Source organism: Sturnira hondurensis, unplaced genomic scaffold, assembly GCF_014824575.4.
Source record: "Sturnira hondurensis isolate 20B ecotype Veracruz unplaced genomic scaffold, ASM1482457v3 Scaffold0004322, whole genome shotgun sequence".
In the NCBI taxonomy this organism is placed as follows: Eukaryota; Metazoa; Chordata; class Mammalia; order Chiroptera; family Phyllostomidae; genus Sturnira; species Sturnira hondurensis.
Genome location: NW_028076953.1, coordinates 3,572,120 through 3,593,669, shown reverse-complemented (window position 1 = coordinate 3,593,669; position 21,550 = coordinate 3,572,120). Strand labels below are relative to the sequence as shown.

Here is a 21,550-nt window from a genome sequence, read left to right as displayed (position 1 = left end):
TCTATTTTGTACCTACCCATTATGCTTCTTATTCCCTGCATCTATTAACCTATTCTTCCCGCTCGTCACTGATAATCCTCCATGTGATCTCAATTTGTGTGATCCTGTTCCTGTTCTAGTTGTTTGCTCAGTTTGGTTGTTTTTTGGTTCAGTTGTTGAGAGTTGTGAGTCTGTAGTATTTCTACTGTCGATAATTGTGATCTTCCTTTTCTTAGATAAGTCTCATTAACATTTCACATAATAAGGATTTGGTGATAATGAACTCCTTTAACTTGAACTTACCTGGGAAGGAAGCACTTTATCTGCCCTTCCATTCTAAATGATAGCTTTGCTGGGTAGAGTAATCTTGGATGTAAGTCCTTGCCTTTCATGACTTTGAATATTTCTTTCCAGCCCCTTCATGCCTGTAAGGTTTCTTCTTAGATATCAGCTGACAATCTTACGGGAAATCCTTTGTAGGTAACTGTATCCTTTTCTCTTGCTGCTTTTAAGATTATCTCTTTATCTCTGATCTTGGGTACTGTAATTATGACGCGTCTTGGTGTCTTCTTCCTTGAGTCCAACTTCTTTGGGACTCTCTGAGCTTCCTGGATTTCCTGGAAGTCTATTTCCTTGGCCAGACTGGGGAAGTTCTTCATTATTTTTTCAAGTAAGTTTTCAACTTCTCACTTTTCTTCTCCTGCACCACTACGATTCAGATGTTGGAATGCTTAAAATTGTCCCAGAGGTTCCTATGCCTCTCATTTTTTTGAGTTCTTGTTTCTTCATTCTGTTCTGGTTGAATGTGTATTTCTGAATCCTTGTGCTCCAAACCATTGATTTGAGTCCTGGTTTCCTTCCCATCACTGTTGGTTCCCTGAACATTTTCCTTTATTTCACTTTGCATAGCCTTTACTTTTCCCTTTATTTTGTGACCATACGCAATCATTTCTGTGAGCATCCTGATTACCAGTGCTTTGAAGTCTGGATCTGATAAGTGGCTATCTCTTCATTGCTTAGTTCTAATTTTGGAGTTTCGATCTGTTCTTTCATTTGGGCCATATTTCTTTGTGCCGGCACCCTGTTACATCGCAAGGAGCAGAGCCTTAGTATTTTCCAGGGGTGAGGCAACCTATGTTGCTGCATTGTGGCACTATATGTGGGGAGGGAGTCAGAGGAAACAATGCCACTTGCTTGGCTCTCATGCTGCTTTCATTCACTTTCCCTGCTACCGACAAGCAAATTGGGCCCTTCTGGTACTGATTCCCAGGTGGCTGGGTTTGTGTATGTTCTACGACCCTGTGGGTCTCTCCAAAAACCTCTCCTGTGAGGCTCGGAGTTTCTCCCACCACCTCAACCCCTGGAGGTTTTTACAGCTAGAGGTTTTGAGGCTTTTATTTCCCTGCACTGGAAACCTGGGTTGGGTGTTCTGTCCCCCTTCCCAGTGTTCCTCTCAGTTTATCCACATGTAAATGTGGGTCCTCCAGCTGCCACTTTACTAAGTATCTTCTCTTCCCTGACTGCCCATCTCCACACCTCCTACTGGTCTGGATGAATGTTTCTTCTTTAACTCCTTCATTGTCGGACTTCCATATAGTTTGATTTCCTGGCAGTTCTGGTTTTTAAGTTTGTTGTCCTTTCTTTTGGTTGTGTGAGGAGGCAAAGTGCATCTACTGACACCTCCATCTTGTCCAGAAGGTTTATTTCAAGATACATGAAGATTTCAATGTTCAAAAAAAATCTTAAGCAAATTATATTTTTAATGAGGCAATTTTTAAGTCCAACTGTATGAGAAATGTAATACTAAAAATAACAACTAAAAATATCTAACAAATATTTGTCATTGTTCTAAGTACTTTGCATGTATTAAATCATTTAACCTTCAACATTACTATATCATATCCTACGTGGCTCACAAGTAAACTTGTATGATCATACAAAGAAAACAGGGTTCAAAATATTTTGTGTAAGCATATTGAAAGAATAGGATAAGAGGCTATGTGAGAAATTCCTCATCTATCATTACAGGAAGAAAATGTTTAAAAGTGGTAAATGAAGCTACAGCAATGTTTTATTGCTTTGTATTTAGAAATACAAAAAAATACAGCTAAGAGTGAACAGCTGTCTCTAAGAAGGATGGAGGAAACAGTAAGACACTATATCTTTTTATTTTTTTGTTTTTGGTCCTTCAATATTAATTTTTAGTTTCAAGTGTATAGCATAGTGGTTAGACAATCAAATAAGGTACAAACTGTTTCTCTGGTATTTCCAGTACCCACTTGGTACTATGCATAGATATTATAATATTACTGACTATATTTTCTACGCTGTATTTTAAATACCCATTACTATTGTTCTCAATCACTTTACCTTTTGCTCCCAGTCCCCCAACCCCTCTCCTTGAGCAACCATCAGTCTGTTCTCTGTATCCATGAATCTAGTCATGGTTTCTTCATTTATAGTGTTCACTAGATTAAAGTGAGATCACATGGAATTTGTCTTTTTCTGACTGGCTTGTTTCATTTAGCATAATAACGTCCAGGTCCATCCTTGTTGTTGCAGAAGGTAAAAGGTAAGATTTCCTTCATTTTTTTAGTCAAGTAGTATGCCATTGTGTTAATGTACCACAGCTTTTTTTTTACCTATTCACCTACTGATGGACACTTGGGCTGTTTCCAGATCTTGGCTATTGTTCATAACTCTATGGCTATGAACATAGTGGTGCATATATTCTTTCAAACTGTTATCTTGGGATTCTTAGGATATATACCGAGAAGTATAACTGCTGGGTTATACAGCAGTTCCATTTTAGTTTTTTTCAGAAACCACCATACTGTCTTCTACAGTGGCTGCATGAATCTGCATTCCCACCAACAGTGCACCAGGGTTCCCTAAGACATGGTATCTTTGGTTAAAAGTTTCTTATGGGTTTTTTTAATCCTCACCTAAAGACATGCTCATTGATCTTAGAGAGAGGAAGGTACGAAGAGAAACACTGATCAGTTGCCTCTCCTATGCATCCCAACTGGGGACCAATCCTCAATCTAGGCAAATGCCCTTACAAGGAATCAAACCCCGCAAACTTTCAATTCACAGGATGACACTCTAACCGAGCCATACTGGCCAGAGCTGGTGAATAATTTTTTAATTTTACAACTACTTCATGTTTGATAATTATACATTAACTTTTAAAAGAAAGAAAATGATAAAAGTGAAAGGAAACCATTGATAAAATCAACATCCATAGCAGTGTTTCCCAAAGGGGATCCTCTTGAATAATAGTTCTAAAGAATACTAATACTAGCTGGTATGTGTAAACTAGGGGGTTGGGGTGGGAAAAAGCATTTCACAGGATTACCTTGGAGCATGTATTTTTAAAGATTTACTTATTCATTCACTCATTCATTCATTCATTCAGAAGAGAAGGGAGGGAGAAAGAGAGGGACAGAAACACCGAGAGAAACATCACTCAGTTGCCTCTTTTATGCATCCTGACCAGGGACGGAACCAAAAAGTCATGTATATGCCCTGACTGGGAAACCAATCAGCAACTTTTTGCTTTTCTGGGAGACACCCAACCAACTGAGCCAGGCAAGTCAGTGCTTAACTTGGACCCTTTAATACAAGGTGGGACAAACACAGGTTTACAACTGTGAATACACAAAATACATGGTTTATTCTTATATTATTATTTATTAATTTACTGTATTATTTTCCATACAAAGTAAACCTACTTTTGTCCCACCATGTATGTTAAAACACACTATAGTTTTCCCCTAACATTAAACCACAAGAATTACCCATTCCCTCCTTCTAAATCAGCTGGAGAAACTACTGTCTAAGGCAGTGGTTCTCAAACATAATTAAGTCCACAGATCATTACAAACAAACACAAGGACAGTGTATTGAGCTTCTGATTAAGTTAAAATTAAGCAACTTAAGAAACCATTCAATATTTTAAGAGTATATCATTGCACTCTTAGAGATAAAATTTTCTTTTATAAAATGATGGTGTTAAAAGGCAGTTTTTAATAACCTTCTGACTTTCCAACATAAAAAGATGGCAAACCTATGTCAATACGCTACCCTTATCCCACTAAAAAAGTTAACGGTTCCTGAAAGTCAGATCTGGCAATCTGGAAAATTCTTATCCAAACGATGAGCAAAAGAATCCTCTTAGGAGGGTTCCAGTTAAGATGGTGGCACAGGTAAACACAGCTCACCTCCTCACAAAACCACATCAAAATTACAACTAAAATACAGAACAACCATCACTCGGAACCATCAGAAAACAAGTTAAATGGAAGGTAGAAGTTTGAAAACTACAGAATTAAAGAAACTACTTCTATCTGGACTGGTAGGAGGGTTGGAGAAGTGGAAAAGGCTGGTCCCACATTGATGTGTGGTGGATAAAAATTTGGGAGGGATATCTCATGAGTGAGGAGTCCCAGTCCCATACCAGGCCCCCTAACCTAGGGTTTCAGTGCCAGGAAGATTAGTCCCCATAATTCTGGCTGCAAAAACCAGTGGGGATTGAGTGGGTAGAAGAAAGTTCTGGAGTCCCATGTAGTTCCCTTAAAGAACCCCCACACGGACTTATTCAGACTCACTACCTCTGAGCTCTAGCACCAGGGTAGTGGCTTTAGAAGCACTGATGGCATACAGGGATGAAATGAAAGTATGTGGCATCCAGGAAGGAGCTGGGGAACAGCCTTCTGGGCAGAGGCCATTGTCACTGTTTTGAGCACTCCTTCCCCAGAGCCACAGAGCCACAGAGCTGTCAGATGGGTGCCATATCTGAGATTCAATCGCTTGGCTAACACCACGTGTCCTGCCTTGGAGATCCCCTGAGACTCTTTCCACCCAAATTACCAGCACACACCAGTCACTTTGTTAACAGTGACTTCTCTACACGAGTGGCTGGTCTTTGCTCATGTTTCACAACTTCCTAAATCCTATCAAACAAGCAACAGCTGGCTTCAGTGAGCCTCCAACCCCTTCCCCACTCTGTAACCCTTGCTAAGTAGCCCCCTGCCACACACTAGCAGCAGCCAGCCTATATTCATAGCTTGGCTTTGTCTGGGAATCTCCAAGCCCAGCACAAGTAGCAGCCAACTCCGACTCCTTTATAGCTTATACAGAGTGGCTGGGGCAGAACACAGGTAGGGGCTGACCTTGGCCTGCACCACCCAAGAAACCCCAGAACCTGTGCACCCAGTGGAAAGCTGCAGACCCTGTTGGAGCACCACCATCCTGCCCCTGTACAGTTGATCTTCCACAGAGGGTGGAGGCTACTGGCCAATAGTCACAGCCAGTCCTTGGAGCTGACTGGCCTGGGAAAATCCCTCCCATTGACCTGCCAACAGCAATCAAGGCTCAACAAAAAGAAGAGGGTGTACTCAGCCCACACAAAGGGGGCACCTGGAGTACCCAAGCATGGTTGATATGGGAGGCTGTGCACTGTACCCTACAGGACATCTAGACAGGGAGTCATAGCAGCTCTACCTAATACATAGAAACAAACACAGGGAGGCTGTCAAAACAAGAAGACAAAGAAACGGCCCCAATGAAAGAACAGATCAAAACTCCAGAAAAAGAACAAAATAGAAATAAGGAATCTATCAGATGCAGAGTTCAAAACACTGGTTGTAAGGATGCCTAAGGAACTTAGTAAGGACCTCAATAGTATAAAAAAGATCCAGTCAGAAACAAAGGTTACATTAATTGAAATACAAAACATTTACAGGGAAACAATAGTAGAGTGCATGAAGCTGAGAATCAAATCATTGATTTGGAACATAAGGAAGCAAAAAACAACCAATCAGAACAAGAAGAAAAAAAGAATCCAAAAAACCCTAAAACAGTGTAAGCAGCCTCTGGGTCAACTTCAAAAGGTCTAACATTCACATTATAGGGGTGCCAGAAGGAGAAGAGAAACAGCAAGAAGTTGGACATCTATTTGAAAAAGTGATGAAAGAAAACTTCCCTAATTTGGTGAAGGAAATAAACATGCAAGTCCAAGAAGCACAGAGAGGCCCAAACAAGATGGATGCAGAGGCCCACTCCAAGACACATCATAATTAAAATGCCAAAGGTTAAAGATAAAGAGAGAATCTTAAAAGCAAAAAGAGAAAAGCAGTTATTTACCTACAGGGGAGTTCCCCCAAGACTGTTAGCTGATTTCTCAAAAGAAACTTTGCAGACTAGAAGGAGTTGACAAGAAATATTTAGTCATGAAGAGCAGGGACCCATAGCCCAGATTGCTCTACCCAGCAAAGTTATCATTTAGAATCAAAGGGCAGATAAAGAGCTTCCCAAACAAGAAAAAACTAAAGCAGTTCATTATCACTAAACCATTATTTTATGAAATGTTAAAGGGACTTATTTAAGAAAAAGATCAAAACTAGGAACATTAAGATGTCAATACATATCTATCCATAACCGAGTCTAAAAAACACACTAAGCAAATAAGAAAAACAGAGACAGAATCATGGATACAGAGAGCACTTTCATGCTTGCCATAAAGGAGGAGGATGTGGGGGAATAGGTGAAGAGGTGAGAAGACTAAGAAATTCAAATAAGTAGTTTAGAGAATAGTCAAAGGGATATTAAGAACAGCATAAGAAATGGAGTAGCCAAAGAACGTACAGAAACGACCCATGGACAGAAATAGTCATGGGGGGATTGCCTGAGGGAGTGGGAAGTGCTGGGTGGAAGGCAGCAAAGGGGGAAAAACTGGAACTGTAATAGCATAATCAATAAGATAAAATTCATTTATTTTTAAAAAGTCTTATTCTTTTTAAAGAAAGGCAAGGAGAAAGAGTGGGAGAGAAACATCAATGTGTGGTTGCCTCTTGTGTGCCCACTTCTGGGGACCTGGCCTGCAACCTAGGCATGTACCCTGACTAGGAATCAAACCAGAGACCCTTTAGTTCACCCGGCAGCACTCAATCCACTCAACCACACCAGCCAAGGCAAAATAAAAATTTTTTAAAAGAATCTTTTGGGGAAAAGTCACCACAGAAATAGAAAGACAACCCAGAAAGATTATAATAAAATAATAATAATAATATAAAAACAAGAAAAAGTCACAGGACTCACAGGATAGCATTTTCACAGATTGGATATATGGTGTTGGTGGAGAATCAGCACTCACTGGGTCTCTGGACATCATGGCTGGTTCTCAGGTGAGCACTTTCACAAATTAGACTAATCAGAGCCCTCTCACACTCCATTCAGCTGTTTCATTTGAAAACACTGGGGAAGCGTCATTCTCCATAGGGAGATTCTAGAGCCTAAAAATAGAGCTCAAACAGGTGCAGCTTAATGAATAAATGTAAAATGAGATAAACCATATTCTGGTGATGATCTTTGAGGCCTTAAAATTATTCCACCTTGGAGATATACTTCTGAATTGTTGATTATACAAGTCAATACACATGTGTTTTGCTTTAAAAAAGGATAAAATAGTTTATCAAATTACCTAAAAGGTCAGGTAAAATGAGTAATAAAAACTATTTATTAAAGTTAACCCCAAACTCACCTATCACCACTGGGTTCAAATGTCAGGCCACATGGGGTTTAGAAGTGAAGACTAACAGGTATGTTTAGTTTATTCTTTCTAAAAGTTTAACTCCTCAAGAAAGATACAGAAGGTTTTGGGGTGGGAATAATTTGAGCATTAATACCAGCTACTAGTTACAAGAAGTTCTTGAAACTAGAGAAAAAATAGCTCAACCATAAATATTCAAATTCTAACAAATTTACTTTTACTTTCATATGCTGATGATTTTGAATATTCTGTGTAAAACACATATTTAAAGAAGAATCAAACGATTTTCTAGAACCTATGACCTAAATAACCCAACTAAACAAGTGGAATTTGCATTTCAAATTACAATTTAAAGAAAATATTCTGCTCATCACTAGGTATCTAAAACTTTTCATAGTGCCTGGCACAAAGCAGGGACTTAATAATTATCTCTTGAACAAATAATTATAGCCTATACTTACTAATACACATTAGGCAATAAAGCCTCCATTAATCAAATACCACTATCCTATGAATGTACACATTCCAATATACACAGCTCCAAATTTGTGTATTTAAGTGTAGAATTGAAAGCTAAAAACTCTTCTAAAATTGTACTTAATTCCATCTTTCTTCAAGATTGAAACTAAAGGAAGGACCAAATTTGCCACCATGACCCCGGGTTTAGCCTGAGCCCTCTGGAATTAAAAATAGCTTAGCCACCTAACAGGTGAAGCAATGACAGTGGTGTATACGGTTTCAGTGAATGTGGCTTTGGCTCTGATTGTGATATTACAGAAAATATGTTTAAGTATCCTAAAATTAAGGATAAAGTATCAGTTTGATAGAACCTTTCTGTATGCTTAGGCTTTTGCAACATGTACACAGTATTTGTATAATCACTAAAAGATCTGTATATATCATTAAAAATCGTAACTTAAAAAAACTTAATTGTTTGTGCAAATTAAAAACAGAATGTCTCCACAATGACATTTTAATACCAGCTAACAATTACTTTGGAGGCCCCTGATGACATATTAGCTGTGAAATGATTAGTTATCTTATACATGCAACAGATAGGTAACTACAGATTTAAAACACTGAAAACCAACAATGCTAATAATATACATAAAAACCACAGTTAACTTCAAGTCTGTAACTGGTAAGGTTGATTTCAATTTCATAAATGAAATTCACTAACAATTCAGGAAAAAGGAACTGAATGAAAAGTTCAAATTGTTCAGTGTGACCCTGGAGAATTTGGCCCTAAGACCAGGGAAGAAGAAATCATAGAACTGAGGTATTCTTGCTGCAATCCTTTAACTCTTCCCTAGAGCTAAGAAGTTTTAATTCTTACAAGAAAATTCTTAACTGAATCATGGGTAGCAGAGCAGACAGATTAAAACAGCTTGAGCCCTAGCCAAGTGGTTGGAGCATCATCCAGTACACCAGGAAGGTTATGGGCTTAATCCCAGTCAGGACCCTCAAGAGGAGGCAACTGATTGATGTCTCTCTCTCTCTCTCTCTCAAATCAATAATTGTATCCTTGGGCAAGGATCTGAAAAAAAAATTAAAGGGCTGAAAAAACCCTTCATTTTACTACATTGTGTTTAACTTTGTCAAGAGCATTCACATTTCATTTTCTCCCAAAAACAATACCGTAAGAGAGAACAGGGATACTACTATTCCCTTTAAGAAGTAAAAAATCTGTAATTCAGATGTAAAATCACTTCCTTAAAACTCTAAAGAAAGTCAAGTAATGCTGGGTTACAGCTCAAAACTCTCGACTTCTAGCATGGTAAACTCTAGCAGATCACATTATCTAAGATAAGCTAAGTTATTCTAGATATTTGTCATTTTGGATCCCAATTATGTACTGATGTCACAAAATACAGTGGAAATTCCAGGAATGTTTTCAGACTTAAGTGGTGAAATTAAGCCATTCATTGTCATTTTTCAAGCCACTTGTCCATAGAATATTTTGCCACGACTTTTATAGGCCTAGTTTAAGTCTAGTAAGTGGTAAAATGCATTTGATGCTATGAAGTGATGAAATGTGTTTCTAGAGATGGTTCAATCTGGTTGCTCAGTTTCCTGAGATAGAAATATCTACCTACCTCTGATTTTGACACAATAAAAAACTCAAGGACAAGTGTCTCCAGTTTATTTTTTCAAAGCTCTGCATTTAAAAGTCTCATAAAGATTTTTTAAAAAACTTTATAGTTCAAACACCAATAAACTGGGACATTAAGATACTTAATAGGCAGAAACTGCTACAAGTACCGCATGTCAGTTTCCTCCTCTCTTTGGTGTATTACATCTTTACATCTCAAAACCTAGCCATATAGGCCTCCTTTCAATTCTTCAAAAACCAAGATCTTTCCCACTCGAGATATTCATAGTTATTGTACCTCCTACAACTGCCCTCCCCACTCCTCCATTCTTTGCAGAGCTTTCTTCCAAGTAATTCTATCAAACTGGTTGTACTCTAAAATATTCTCTATAAGAAGTCTTGTTCTTTATTATAACCTATAATTATATTCTTTTATCCCAATTTTTTCTTTTGGCAATTGCCAAGAATAATCAAAGTATAATAAACCAGTATACTCTTCACCTAGATTCTCCATTATTTCACATTTCTTTCTCTTTCACTTTCTCCCCTCCCAAAATTTTTTTCTGATCCATTTGAAAGTTATAGAATCATGACATTTCACAGTAAACAGCAGATGTACCCACTACTTAAAATAATGAATCTTTTCCTATGACACCAGAAGACCAATATCACACCAACAAAATTTAACATTAATATTATTGCCTGATGTGTTGGGAACTGCCATGCCTGGTTTCAGAAGCTGTAACCCTATGGCTATGGCTGAGTAAAAGACCCTGGGACCATAAGCCACTAGGAAGACAAAGCTTATCTTCCCAGCAGGGGTACCACCTCTGGCTGCTTTACCTCATCCTGCTTGGCCTCAGGCAGATGACTGGTTATCCAATGGTGGGTAAGATTCCTCAAGGGAGGGATGACCTAAGACAGGCACGGTCACGAAGAGGCCCTAAGAGAAGGGCTTGAGGGGCTATAGAAAAAGGGAGTAGTGGACCCTCACCCCAAGGCTTTGACATAGCCTGAGTCCTCATTCTGTCTGAAAGACGTCTCCAAATCTCTTGGCTGCTTTACTCCCCCTGCCTGACTTAAGCCTGAAACAATGTTGGAGGGTGGTGCAGCCCTGGGCAGGAACAGGCTGTTGGTTCCCTTGGGACATCAGGCCTCAGAAAGAATGCATAAAATCCTGTGAAACCTGCTTTGCTGAGAATGCCCTCAACTTTCTGATAAGGGTCCAAGCCTGAAATGAGTCTATTTCCCCAAGTTTTATGGCCCTTTGGCTAACTGAGCCTGACTCAGAATAAGCCCTCTTAGTTCTCTGAATGTTATCATTAGTTGGCCCTTACTGCCTGACAATGATTGATGAGTTTTACCTGTATTCCTGTGCAAACTGAACCCAGTAAAAGCCCACTGAGGAACAGGCTCCTGGCCCTTCTTTGAGAGATTGGCCACCTGTCCTCCCCAAGCAGATCATGTCTTGGTAGACTTATTCTCATCCGTGACAGCTGGGGGCCACGGGGGAGAGGGGGGGAGGTGTCTGTGGGCAGAGCCCCCCCACACTGATGTACAATCCCAATTCTCCCAATTTTTGATACAAAAATGTTCTTTAAACCTTTTTTCAAAATCTGGGATCCAGTCAAGGTTCACACTTTGCATTTGTCATGTCCTTTTTGTCTCCTTTAATCTCAACTATATCCTTGTTTTTGGTTGTCTTTATAAAACACTAGGCATTTTTCGAAATCAGCTATCTAGATAGTATGCTATGCATACAGAATTTGTCCTATTGTTTCCTCATGATTAAAGTCAGGTTAAATAGTTCTAATAAAAAGTTTTAGAAAAAACCCATATAGAAGCTGTGTTTACTTGTGTGTGTGTGTGTGTGTGTGTGTGTGTATCCCACTCCACAAAACATTGCATACTCCACAAGAGCAGTGAAAATGTCTGTGCTGTTCAACAATGCACATGTAGCATCTAAAACTATATTCTACATAGAAGATCCTCAGTAAAACTTGGTGAACAAATAAGTAAATTAATTCTTTGTAGCATATAGTACACCAAAGTATAGTACTTTCTTCAAGATAGGCAACCAACAGATACGTGTTGACATTAACTCACAATTAAGAGATAATGTCATTAGGATCCAAAACTATATTCTGACGAGAATGTTTTGAAATTCAGTATATTTTTAGCACTAGGTAGTGCTCTTAACCAGAACTGCATAAACTCTTCTATTTATAGAGAATTCATGAGCTGCTATCAAAAAGTTGCAGACAGTCAATAGAGAGGTTCAGGCGCCGTAAAAGAACATAAAAAAATCTCTTTTAGGAATAGGAAAGTGATATGTATGTGCCAGACAGTCCTCAAGGAGCTAAAAGTTTGACTGATTAAAACCTAGTCTCCTGGCCTCAGGAAAATTACAATAATCTCAGAAAACTGATTACATTTCTCAAAAAGCTTAGTGCTATAACTAAATATATGTATGGAAAGTAATTAATGCTCAAAGAAAACTTTTATAAATATTATAATCATCTCTGCTATGTACACACCTTCAAAAGAGAAACTTGATGGCAGGTCTGTTGGAGCACTCAACTCCATTCTCAAGGTTGGGTTATATTTCAGAGAAAACTAAAGCTACAAATATGAAATTCCTCAACTTTCTCCCCACCCTTTCTCCCCTAAACCTATCCACAAAAGCATGTATGTAATTTGTTTCTCCCAGGAGCCCATGGTTCTTCTCTCCAGTATTAAAGAGATTCACATTAAGAATTTCACTTTATGAATTTTTCTCCTTTCCTTTATTTCAAATCTCCTACTCTCTTTGGTGCTAATCTACCATAACCAAAATCAAAAACAAACAAAGCAATAACATTAAGTCCTTACAAATTATTTCTCCATTTTTCTCATTCTTTTCACCAACAAACTTAATCCGTGGCAAGTTGACTGCTCCTAATTACTGTTAACAATCACATGAAGGACCTCCAAATGACCAAATACCAGACAGTGCTCTATTTTAGGTTCTCATTGTACCCAATATTTGTATAATAATTGATTATCTAGTTCCTAAAATTCACTTACCTTGGGTTCTGAATTACTTGTCACCTGTAGTAAATGACTCTTCTCCCATCTCTTCTATACTCAGTTTTCCTCCTCTGCCAACCTTTTAGATGCTAAAGTTGCCTAGGATTCCCTCCTCTTGTTCTGCATGTTCTGCCTGTCCTAAATAGTCATGTTCTCCTAATGTTTCACGTACTCTTTACCTGTTGACAATTTCTAAACCTCTTCTTTCCAGCTCTATTCTATCTCAAGCTTCAGACTCTTATTTCCAATTGCCCACTAGATATCCAACTTGGATTCCCCAGCATCTTAACAAAAGTAACATTTTCTCCAAATTTCTCCTTTCTCCATTATTCCATCTTAGTTAGTACCATTACCATTTGACCATCTCAGTCTAGAAATCTGTTATTCTTTATTATCCCCTCTTCCTTAACCCTTGAAATACTCACCAAATCCTGTTGACGCTTCCTCAACGATCATCTCTCAAAGATCTCCTATAATCAGTCTTATTTTCCTTCATTATTACAATAGATTCCTAATTGATCTTCCTGCCGCCAACCCTCTTGCTTATTTAATGCACTTTCAATTCAGTAAGGAAAACCTATTTTTAATCATTCACTCCTTTGCTTAAAAAGCTCCAATGGGTCCTAGGGATGCCTTGAGAAGTCATTAACTAAAGGGCATACAATTTTCACTTTTTAACTTCATGAAATGTAGATCTGATGCATTTAGATACATTCCGATACTCTGACGGATCTAATCTCCGTGTTTATGGGAGCCAACTGGTCAATGTTCCTTCTTTCCCTCCCTTCCCCCTCCCTCCCTCCCTCCCTCCCTCCCTCCCTCCCTCCCTCCCTCTAAAAGCAATGAAAAAATGTCCTTGGGTGAGGATTTAAAAAAATAAAAATAAAAATCATAGGAGTAAATCTTTGTGACACTGTGTAAGGGCATGCTACTCTTAGATATATCAAAAGCACAAGCAGCCCTGACCAGTTTGGCTCAGTTGGTTGGGCACAACCTTGCAAGGCAAAAGGTCCTGGTTTGATTCCTGGTCTGGAGGCACATGCCTGGGTTGTGGGTTTGGTCCCCAGTCAGGGTACATGCAAGAGGTAACCGACTGATGCTTCTCTCTAGCATCTATGTTCTCTCCCTCTCTTTCTTTTTTCCCTTCTCTCTAAAAATAAAATCTTTTTTAAAAATAAAATAAATCTTAAAAGTTAAAAACTTTTGTGCTTTGAAGAACACCACCAAATGAAAAAAAACCCCACACACACAGAATGGGAGAAAACTAATAGCAAATCATATATCTGATAAGGAACCTGTATCCAAAATACATAAAGAGACTATTCACAACTCAACAAAAGATAAATAATCCAGCCTTGGCCAGGTAGCTCTGTTGGTTAGAGCATCTTCCCAATACACCAAGGTTGCAAGTTTGATCCCAACTCAGGGTATATACAAGAATCAAGCAATGAGCGCATCAATAACTGGAACAACAAATCAATGTAATCAGTGTTCTCTCCCCCACCCCCTGCTCCCTTTTCCTCTCTCTTAAATCAATAAATTAAAAAATGTAAAATAAATAATCCAATTTTTATTTATCCTCACCCAAGTACATGCTTATTGATTTTTAATTTTTTTATTTTTAAAGAGAAGGGAAGAAAGGGAGAAAGAGGGAGAGAAACATCCACGTGAGAGAGAACCACTGATTGGCCGTGCACCCTGACCAGGACCAAACCTGCAACCCAGGCACCTGCCTTGACCAAGAATGGAACCAGTGATCTTTCACTTTGTGGGACGTGGCCCAAGCAACTAAGCCATACCAGTCAGGGCATGCTTATTGGTTTTTACAAAGGGAGAGAAACATCCATGTGAGAGAGAAACAGATCTGTAGTCTCTCCTATGTGCCTGGACCAGGGACCAAACCTGCAACCTAGGCATGTGCCCTGACCAGGAATCAAACCTGCAACCTTTTGGTTTATGGGACAATACTCCAAGCAACTGAGCCCCACCAGCCAGGGCAGTAATCCAATTTTTATTTTTGTTTTTTTTAAAGATTTATTTATTTTTAGGAAGAGGGAAAGAGAGGGAGAAAGAAAGGGAAAGAAACATTAATGTGTGGTTGCCTCTTGCGTGCTCCCCACTAGGGACCTGACCTGCAACTTAGGCATGTGCCTTGACTGGGAATCAGTCTCTGGTTTGATTCCAGGCCAACAGTCAATTCACTGAGCCACACCAGCCAGAGCAGCAATAATCCAATTTTTTTAAAAAGGCAAAGGACATGAATAGGCAGTTCTCAAAAAAAGATATACAAAAGGCCAATGGCTACATGGAAAAGACGCTCAACATCATCAGACATCAGGATAACGGTAATCAAAACTACAATGAGGTACCACCACACACCCACCAGGATGGTTAGAATAAAAAAGGCAGACACAGTAAACATTGGCAAGGACACAGAGAAATTAGAATCCTCATAGCTGTTGGTAAAGGATCTTTGGAAACTGGCAGTTCTTCAAAATGTTAAACACGGAGGCATAATTATGACACAGCAATTCCACTCAGGTATGTACCCAAGAGAAATGGAAACTCATGTCCACACAAATCCTGTACATAAATGTTCAAAGCATCATTATAATGGCTAAAAAGTATGAACAACCCAAGAGTCGATCAACTAATAAATTGGTAAGTGAAAAAAGCCAGACACAAAAGGTCAAGAATCATATGATTCCATTTATATGAAATGTTCAGGATAGGTAAAATATAAATACAGAAAAAAGATTAGTGGTTGCCAGAGGTAGGGGGAGGGTCAAATAAAGAGTGACTGATAGTAGAGACAGACTTTCACTTGGAGGTGATGAAAATGTTCAAGTTAGGTAATGATGACAGTTATACAACTCTTTGACTATATTTAAAAAAATCACTGATTTGTATCTTAAAAGGTAACACATGTGAATTATGTACATATAAATATGGTATGTACATTATATCACACTAAATCTATTATTTTTAAGTGTACAGTTAAGATTTGTGCATTTTAATACATGTATCTTACTTAAAAACAACTTTAAAAAATAGTAGAAACAACGGAATGAAGTGGGGGAATAGGTAGAGGTATAGATGAAACAAGCATGGATACAAAAAAAGTCCATTATAATAAATATATGTGTTCACTTTGTATATGTTTGAAATTTTCCTTAATAAAGTTTTTAACGGATGTCTCAAAATAACTAATTAAATTTTTAAAAAATAAACTTTCCTGCCCTGGCTGGTGTAGCTCAGTGGATTGAGCGCAGGCCTGCAAACCAGAGAATCACAGTTTGATTCCCAGTCAGAGCACATGCCTGGGTTGCAGGCCAGTTAACAACAGGGGATGAATGAGAGGCAACCATACATTGATATTTCTCTCCCTCTCTCCTTCCCTTCCCCTCTAAAGATAAATAAGTAAAATCTTTTAAAAAATAAAGTGAACTTTCCTTAATTCCATTTTTATTATTTTTCAACAAAAGAAACAGAATGTTTTATCTCTTGAAAAGACCAGAGGTTGCTACCTTCGTTATTTTTTGGCAATGTTATATGAAAACAGAGATATGACAGAAGATACAATGTGTAGCGAAAAAGAAAAATACTTTATCTTAAAAATGTACTAAGAAGATTTCAATCTCCTTAGTTGTAAGATAATTCCTTACCCTTGGGTTTCCATGGTTAATTGATGGGACAATTCCTAATAAATGGGTTCAATAACCCCTAAGATTGTACTGTCCCACAGAGCAGCCACTAGCTACTTATGGCCATTGAAATTTTAGTTTTAATTAATTAAATTAAATTACAAATTCAGTTCTCAGTCTCACCAGTTACATTTTTAGTGTTCAACACCCACATGTAGCTATTGGCTACCATACTGGATAGAGCCAATAAAACATCACTGCCATCAGTGTAGAAAGTTCTATTGGACCATACTCTCCTAATACATAAACATACCCACAGGGAAACTTCTACATTCCAATCTGGGGTTGTTATACTGTATCAATAAACAATTCTTGAAAAACAGGGGAAACACAGCATAAAAATATCAAGGAATATCATTTGTGCAAGTTTGGACTAAATGAAACAGTCAATTTTACTTTCAGAACCACCAAGCTACAGACGTTGGCCATGGAAACACCTCACAGGCAAATTTCCCCATGTGTTAAAGTAGATTATCATGTTCTGGGTGGGCAGCTCAGTTTGTTAGAGCATTGCCCTGATATCCCAAGGTAGTGGGTTTGATCCCAGGTCAAGGCACATATAAAAATCAACATCCCCGGTCAGGGCACATACAAGAATCAACAAATGTATGCATCAATGAGTGGAAGAGCAAATCAACGTTTCCCTTTTTCTTTCTTCCTCTCTTCTTCCTTCCCTTATTCTCCCTCTCTAGCAAATTAATTAATTTAAAAAAATAGATGATCACTATAGTGCTAGTTTCCCAAAGTAAAATATAAAGATTATGATGAAATATAAATAAAGCAAATTATCCTTTCAGTCAAGGATCTAATAAAAAGGTATATTTATAATCCATGACATCAAGGCACCCATACATAGCAAAATACACAGAATAAAATCCCTTGCAAAATTGAGCTCTGCAGCTTCAGGCATTGTTAAATATATTTTGTTTCATGTAGAAAAAAAGTTTAGCCAGGTAATTTTTGTACTTCTAGTTCTAAAATTGTGTGTGCTTTCATCCTAACAGGTATAGATTTCTGTTAATGCCCATTAACATCATACACATTGTCAGGAAACAGGTGCACTTTTAATTCAAATATTTTAGAATATTTTTAGTATCTTAAAAACAACTGTAGGTATTATGAATTAATTTTTTTAGATTTAGGAACCTAAAATAACAAAAAAGATTTCACCTTGTGTTCCTTCTCAAGCTATCACAGCAAATGCTCGGAATGTGAACAATCTTCCAAACGCCAAAAATAGAATGCTGTATGTTAAGAAATTTAAAATCAGCCCTGGCTGGTATAACTCCGCGGATTGAGCACGGGCTGGAAACCAAAGGGTCGCCAGTTCTATTCCCAGTCAGGGCACATGCCTGGGTTGCTGGGCCAGGTCCCCAGTGGGGGGCCATGCAGGAGGCAACCAGACATTGATGTTTCTGTCTTTCTCCCTCCTTTCTCCTCTGTCTAAAAATAAAGAAATAAAATCTTTAAATTTTTTTTTAAATCAACTCTTTCCTTGCCAAAAAGACTGGGCACCTAAAACTTTAAGTCAAAATGGTGCCATTTAAAGCAATTTAAACCTTTAAAAAAAGTCACTCAAGAATTTCAGTATTTACTTTATTCACATTAAATACTTTTCAATACACTGTCTTTGCAATCCATTGCCAAAAAAGGAATTCTCCAGAGAATGAAAACACGGAAATTGAAACCAGCCTGTAGGCAAAGTATACAGGAGGGTCACATGGAATCAATCTGAAGGAGAAAGTTACTACTACAGAGCATCTGGAGTCAAATTAAATCAGACACTATTTACATATTTCTAGTTATGACTGACCTCACATGCTTTCTCATGTTATGCATGGGCCAACCTAGGTTTTCTTATTTGTATTAGTAAATGGATTCTTTCTCTCACTAAAGTTAAATGCTTTAAAGAATAGAATAACATTCCATATCCTTTTTCTCGTTGTTCATGAACCCTCACTGTTCATCGTATCGCCCTGACAAATCCATCTGTTCCTTCTAGTTGCTTCCAAGGAAAAATTCTAGCAACCAAGGACACCAGATTGTAAAACACCCAGAGTTCAGAGTTCTGGCACTACCAAAATATGTCAAGAAATCTTGGCAAATTAGTTTAAATCCCTTAAACTGCAATTACCTCAGTTATTAAAAAATGAACACAATAACAAAAGTCTACATCTAACCGACATACAAATTAGATTTAATTAAATGGAACAGTGGCCTCAGATTTTTGGTGTCCCCCAAATGTAAGGTAGCTCTTCCCTTTAAGCTTTCAGAGTTTACCTCAGGGGAACTTAGTGTTCCCTTTATCCTTGTACTCCATCCAGCCCTTTTACTATACCCCCATACTCCAATTCCATACAATTTCACCACAATCCTGCTCAAATCTCCTACTTCCCTTTGCGCCCCCTAAGGTCCCAGGCAGCCCCTTCACTTTGCACCCCACATCTCCCCCAGTCCTTATTTCCTAAGGGCTCCTCCCCTCAGTTCCCCACCCCTTTATCACCAGGTTCATCCTACCCCTCCAACCGTCTCCCGCCCCCAGGTTCCTTCCTGCCCCTCCAAACACTGTTTCCCCGTCTCAACGTTCCTCCAACCGACTTCCCTAATGCCCGGCTACCTCCCTTAGTCTCTAGTTTCCTCAACACCTGACTACTCCTTTTCATCCATTCTTTTCATTATAACCATAAATGCAAGGCACCTACATACACATACTGCAGCCACCACCCCCACCTCAATCCTCCATCTTTCCCTTTTATACTTGTTTCCTTTCTTCGCACCCCGCCCCCCCCCCCATCGCCTCCGGAAAAGCATGGTCCCCAGGCCAAGGTCTCTCACCTCATTCGGTCACTTCAGTGGTGCCAACCGCTTCATACAGGAAAAAACAACCAATCACGTTCCCGTGGGCGCTTCCCCTGCGAGTCCGAGCACTTACTGGACACCCGCCCCACCGGGCACCCCGCACATACACACGCACAAACCGAGGTCCTGAGGACGAGGGTTGGGGGCTAACAGTGAATGTTCTTACACCAGCCTTAAACACAGACTACTTCTCTACAGCCCTTCGCCATTTTGGTTTCCCGCGGACTGCCGGTGCATTCTGGGAGCGCAGAGCCACTCCAGTGCCGAATGGCAGCTCTCCAGGGCCGCGAGGAGGCGGGGTCTGCGCAGTGAGCGCGGAAGAACACCTCTGCCTGTGTCTACGACCAAAACTGAACAAAGAAGGACTCTTTAATGTTGCGGTGCGACTACGTCCTTCCGCCGACGGTGCTAACACAATAGTGAGCGCTGCGCTTCTGACCTTCGGTTGTGGGTCTGTGGTTTCTGCTCTGTGAAGTGTCGAGTGTCTACTGTGCATAGGGTTCTCCTGGAGAATGGGACATTGCTTGCTCTGTCTTGCCGTGCTGATTTTCTTTCCGTGGAGAAAATCTTAGATACAGTACCTTTCTTCTGACTTGACCCTCAGGCCTGCTGTTCGAATTTCCTTCATTGAGCAAAATATCCTGGAGGTTACAATTAAATTTCGTTCGGCGATTATTGCCCAGCCCTAAATTTCTGCTAATCTGCCTGTATAGAAGGTTTTCGGAGGGTTTTCCCCTGACAGTGAAAGGTTTTTCTGTGTATATGCCTCGCAATCCTTCCTAATTGTGGTGAAATCTGAGAATAATCCTGTGCAAAGTAGTTTATTTTAGGAACACAAACTTTTTGATACTAGGGCAGACCTGCCAACCCCCCCGCTGCTGTCAGAGGTCCCAAGCGACACACTTGAGAGTGCAAGCATGTCTCTCTGACTTAGATAGAACCCAGTTCCTATTAGCAGCTACGTGTGGTACCTTTGTTTATAAATGTGTCAAAATATTTTCAAAATATTTTATGTTTTTGTCTCACATTACAGCGATAATTAATACCATTCTTTTTTTGTCTCAGTAAAAATACCTTTTGTGGCCTAAACTCACTGCTCATATTTCAACAGAGATTCCCTCAGCCTCTGATCTCCGATTTGGCAAGTAACATTCATATTATTCACACTATTAAATATCTTAAATATTCTAGTTACACCCTTCCACTCTTTTGCTTCTCCAGACTAATAGTCCTAATCAGGTTTTAAGTCTGTCTTCTTACTACAGCCTTAACCTATTAGCTACCTTTCAAGTTTCATTCTCTGAATTTTGTTGTAACATATTTTTTCATAAATTTGGCTTCAATTCCTTTCACACTTTTGGTAGGAGAGTTTTGACTTTTAAAAAAATGTAGATATAGTTAAAAAATAGATAAAGATATTACACAAACCGCTTGGTTTGCTGTGCAACTAAGCCTAATCATAGAACAGCAGCTTTGGAGAACATTTGGTCTAAGTTCTCCATGTTTCTCTCAACTTGAACATCTTCAGTGATTCAGCACCTCAGAGACAGTTATTTTAATTTCAGAAACACTAATAATTAGAAAATTCTCCCTTACATAGATGCACAATCTGCCTTCCTATAATTTCTGTTTACTGTTATAATTTTGGCCTCTTTATCCACACAGAAGTGTTCTAATCCCTTAAACATTAGAGAAGTCAATGATCCCTATTTTTTAAAAAGCTTGTTTTTCTGTGTAAACATGACTGCAAAAGTGCAGTCTTCTAATATAAGGAAACTAGTTGCTCAGGGAATTAAGGACACTGAGGGAGTCACAGTAATTAGTACACAAAGAATCCCTGTTACTGTTTTCTTAGAAATCTCAAAGAACCATGGAAAGGATTAGGACTTTAAGAAGGAACAAATGTCAAGTCCTTCAGAAGTACAAAGCAAAATAACTTCAGTCAGAGTACACTGTTCCCTTTATTGCTGTCATTATTTATTTCTGTGAGAGTCATTAGGGTTCACAAAAATTCTTCTTTTCTTCTCATCTCTTGTATTCTCTTGCACCCTTGGAGTTAGGCATGGCCATGCAACTTGGTTTTACCAATAAAATGAGAGAGGAAGTGATACCACTTACTAGGAAAATCTTTAAGAGGCAGAGAGACACAGTCTTCTCCCTATTGCGGTGGTGATCATAGAAGCATGTCTTGAGATAGAATATCTGTCACTTTGGGTCCCTAAGTGAAAATAAACAGAGACTAGATTTGTGCAACCATCACCACAATCCAGTTTTAGAACATTTCCACCACCCCAA

The 21,550-nt window shown here is 38.9% G+C and overlaps 1 protein-coding gene across 3 annotated transcripts in view; it reads right to left on the bottom strand.

The window, feature by feature from the left end:
• The window catches only part of MTF2 (metal response element binding transcription factor 2), a 76,793-nt gene extending 57,288 nt beyond the window's left edge, over window positions 1-19,505 (bottom strand). For all 3 annotated transcript variants that reach the window (XM_037045504.1, XM_037045505.1, XM_037045506.1), the window contains exon 1: window positions 19,232-19,505. In XM_037045504.1, the coding sequence (XP_036901399.1) occupies window positions 19,232-19,236 (5 nt within the window). In that variant the 5' untranslated portion in view covers window positions 19,237-19,505. The remainder of the gene's footprint in view (window positions 1-19,231) is intronic.
• Between the last annotated feature and the right edge of the window lie 2,045 nt (window positions 19,506-21,550).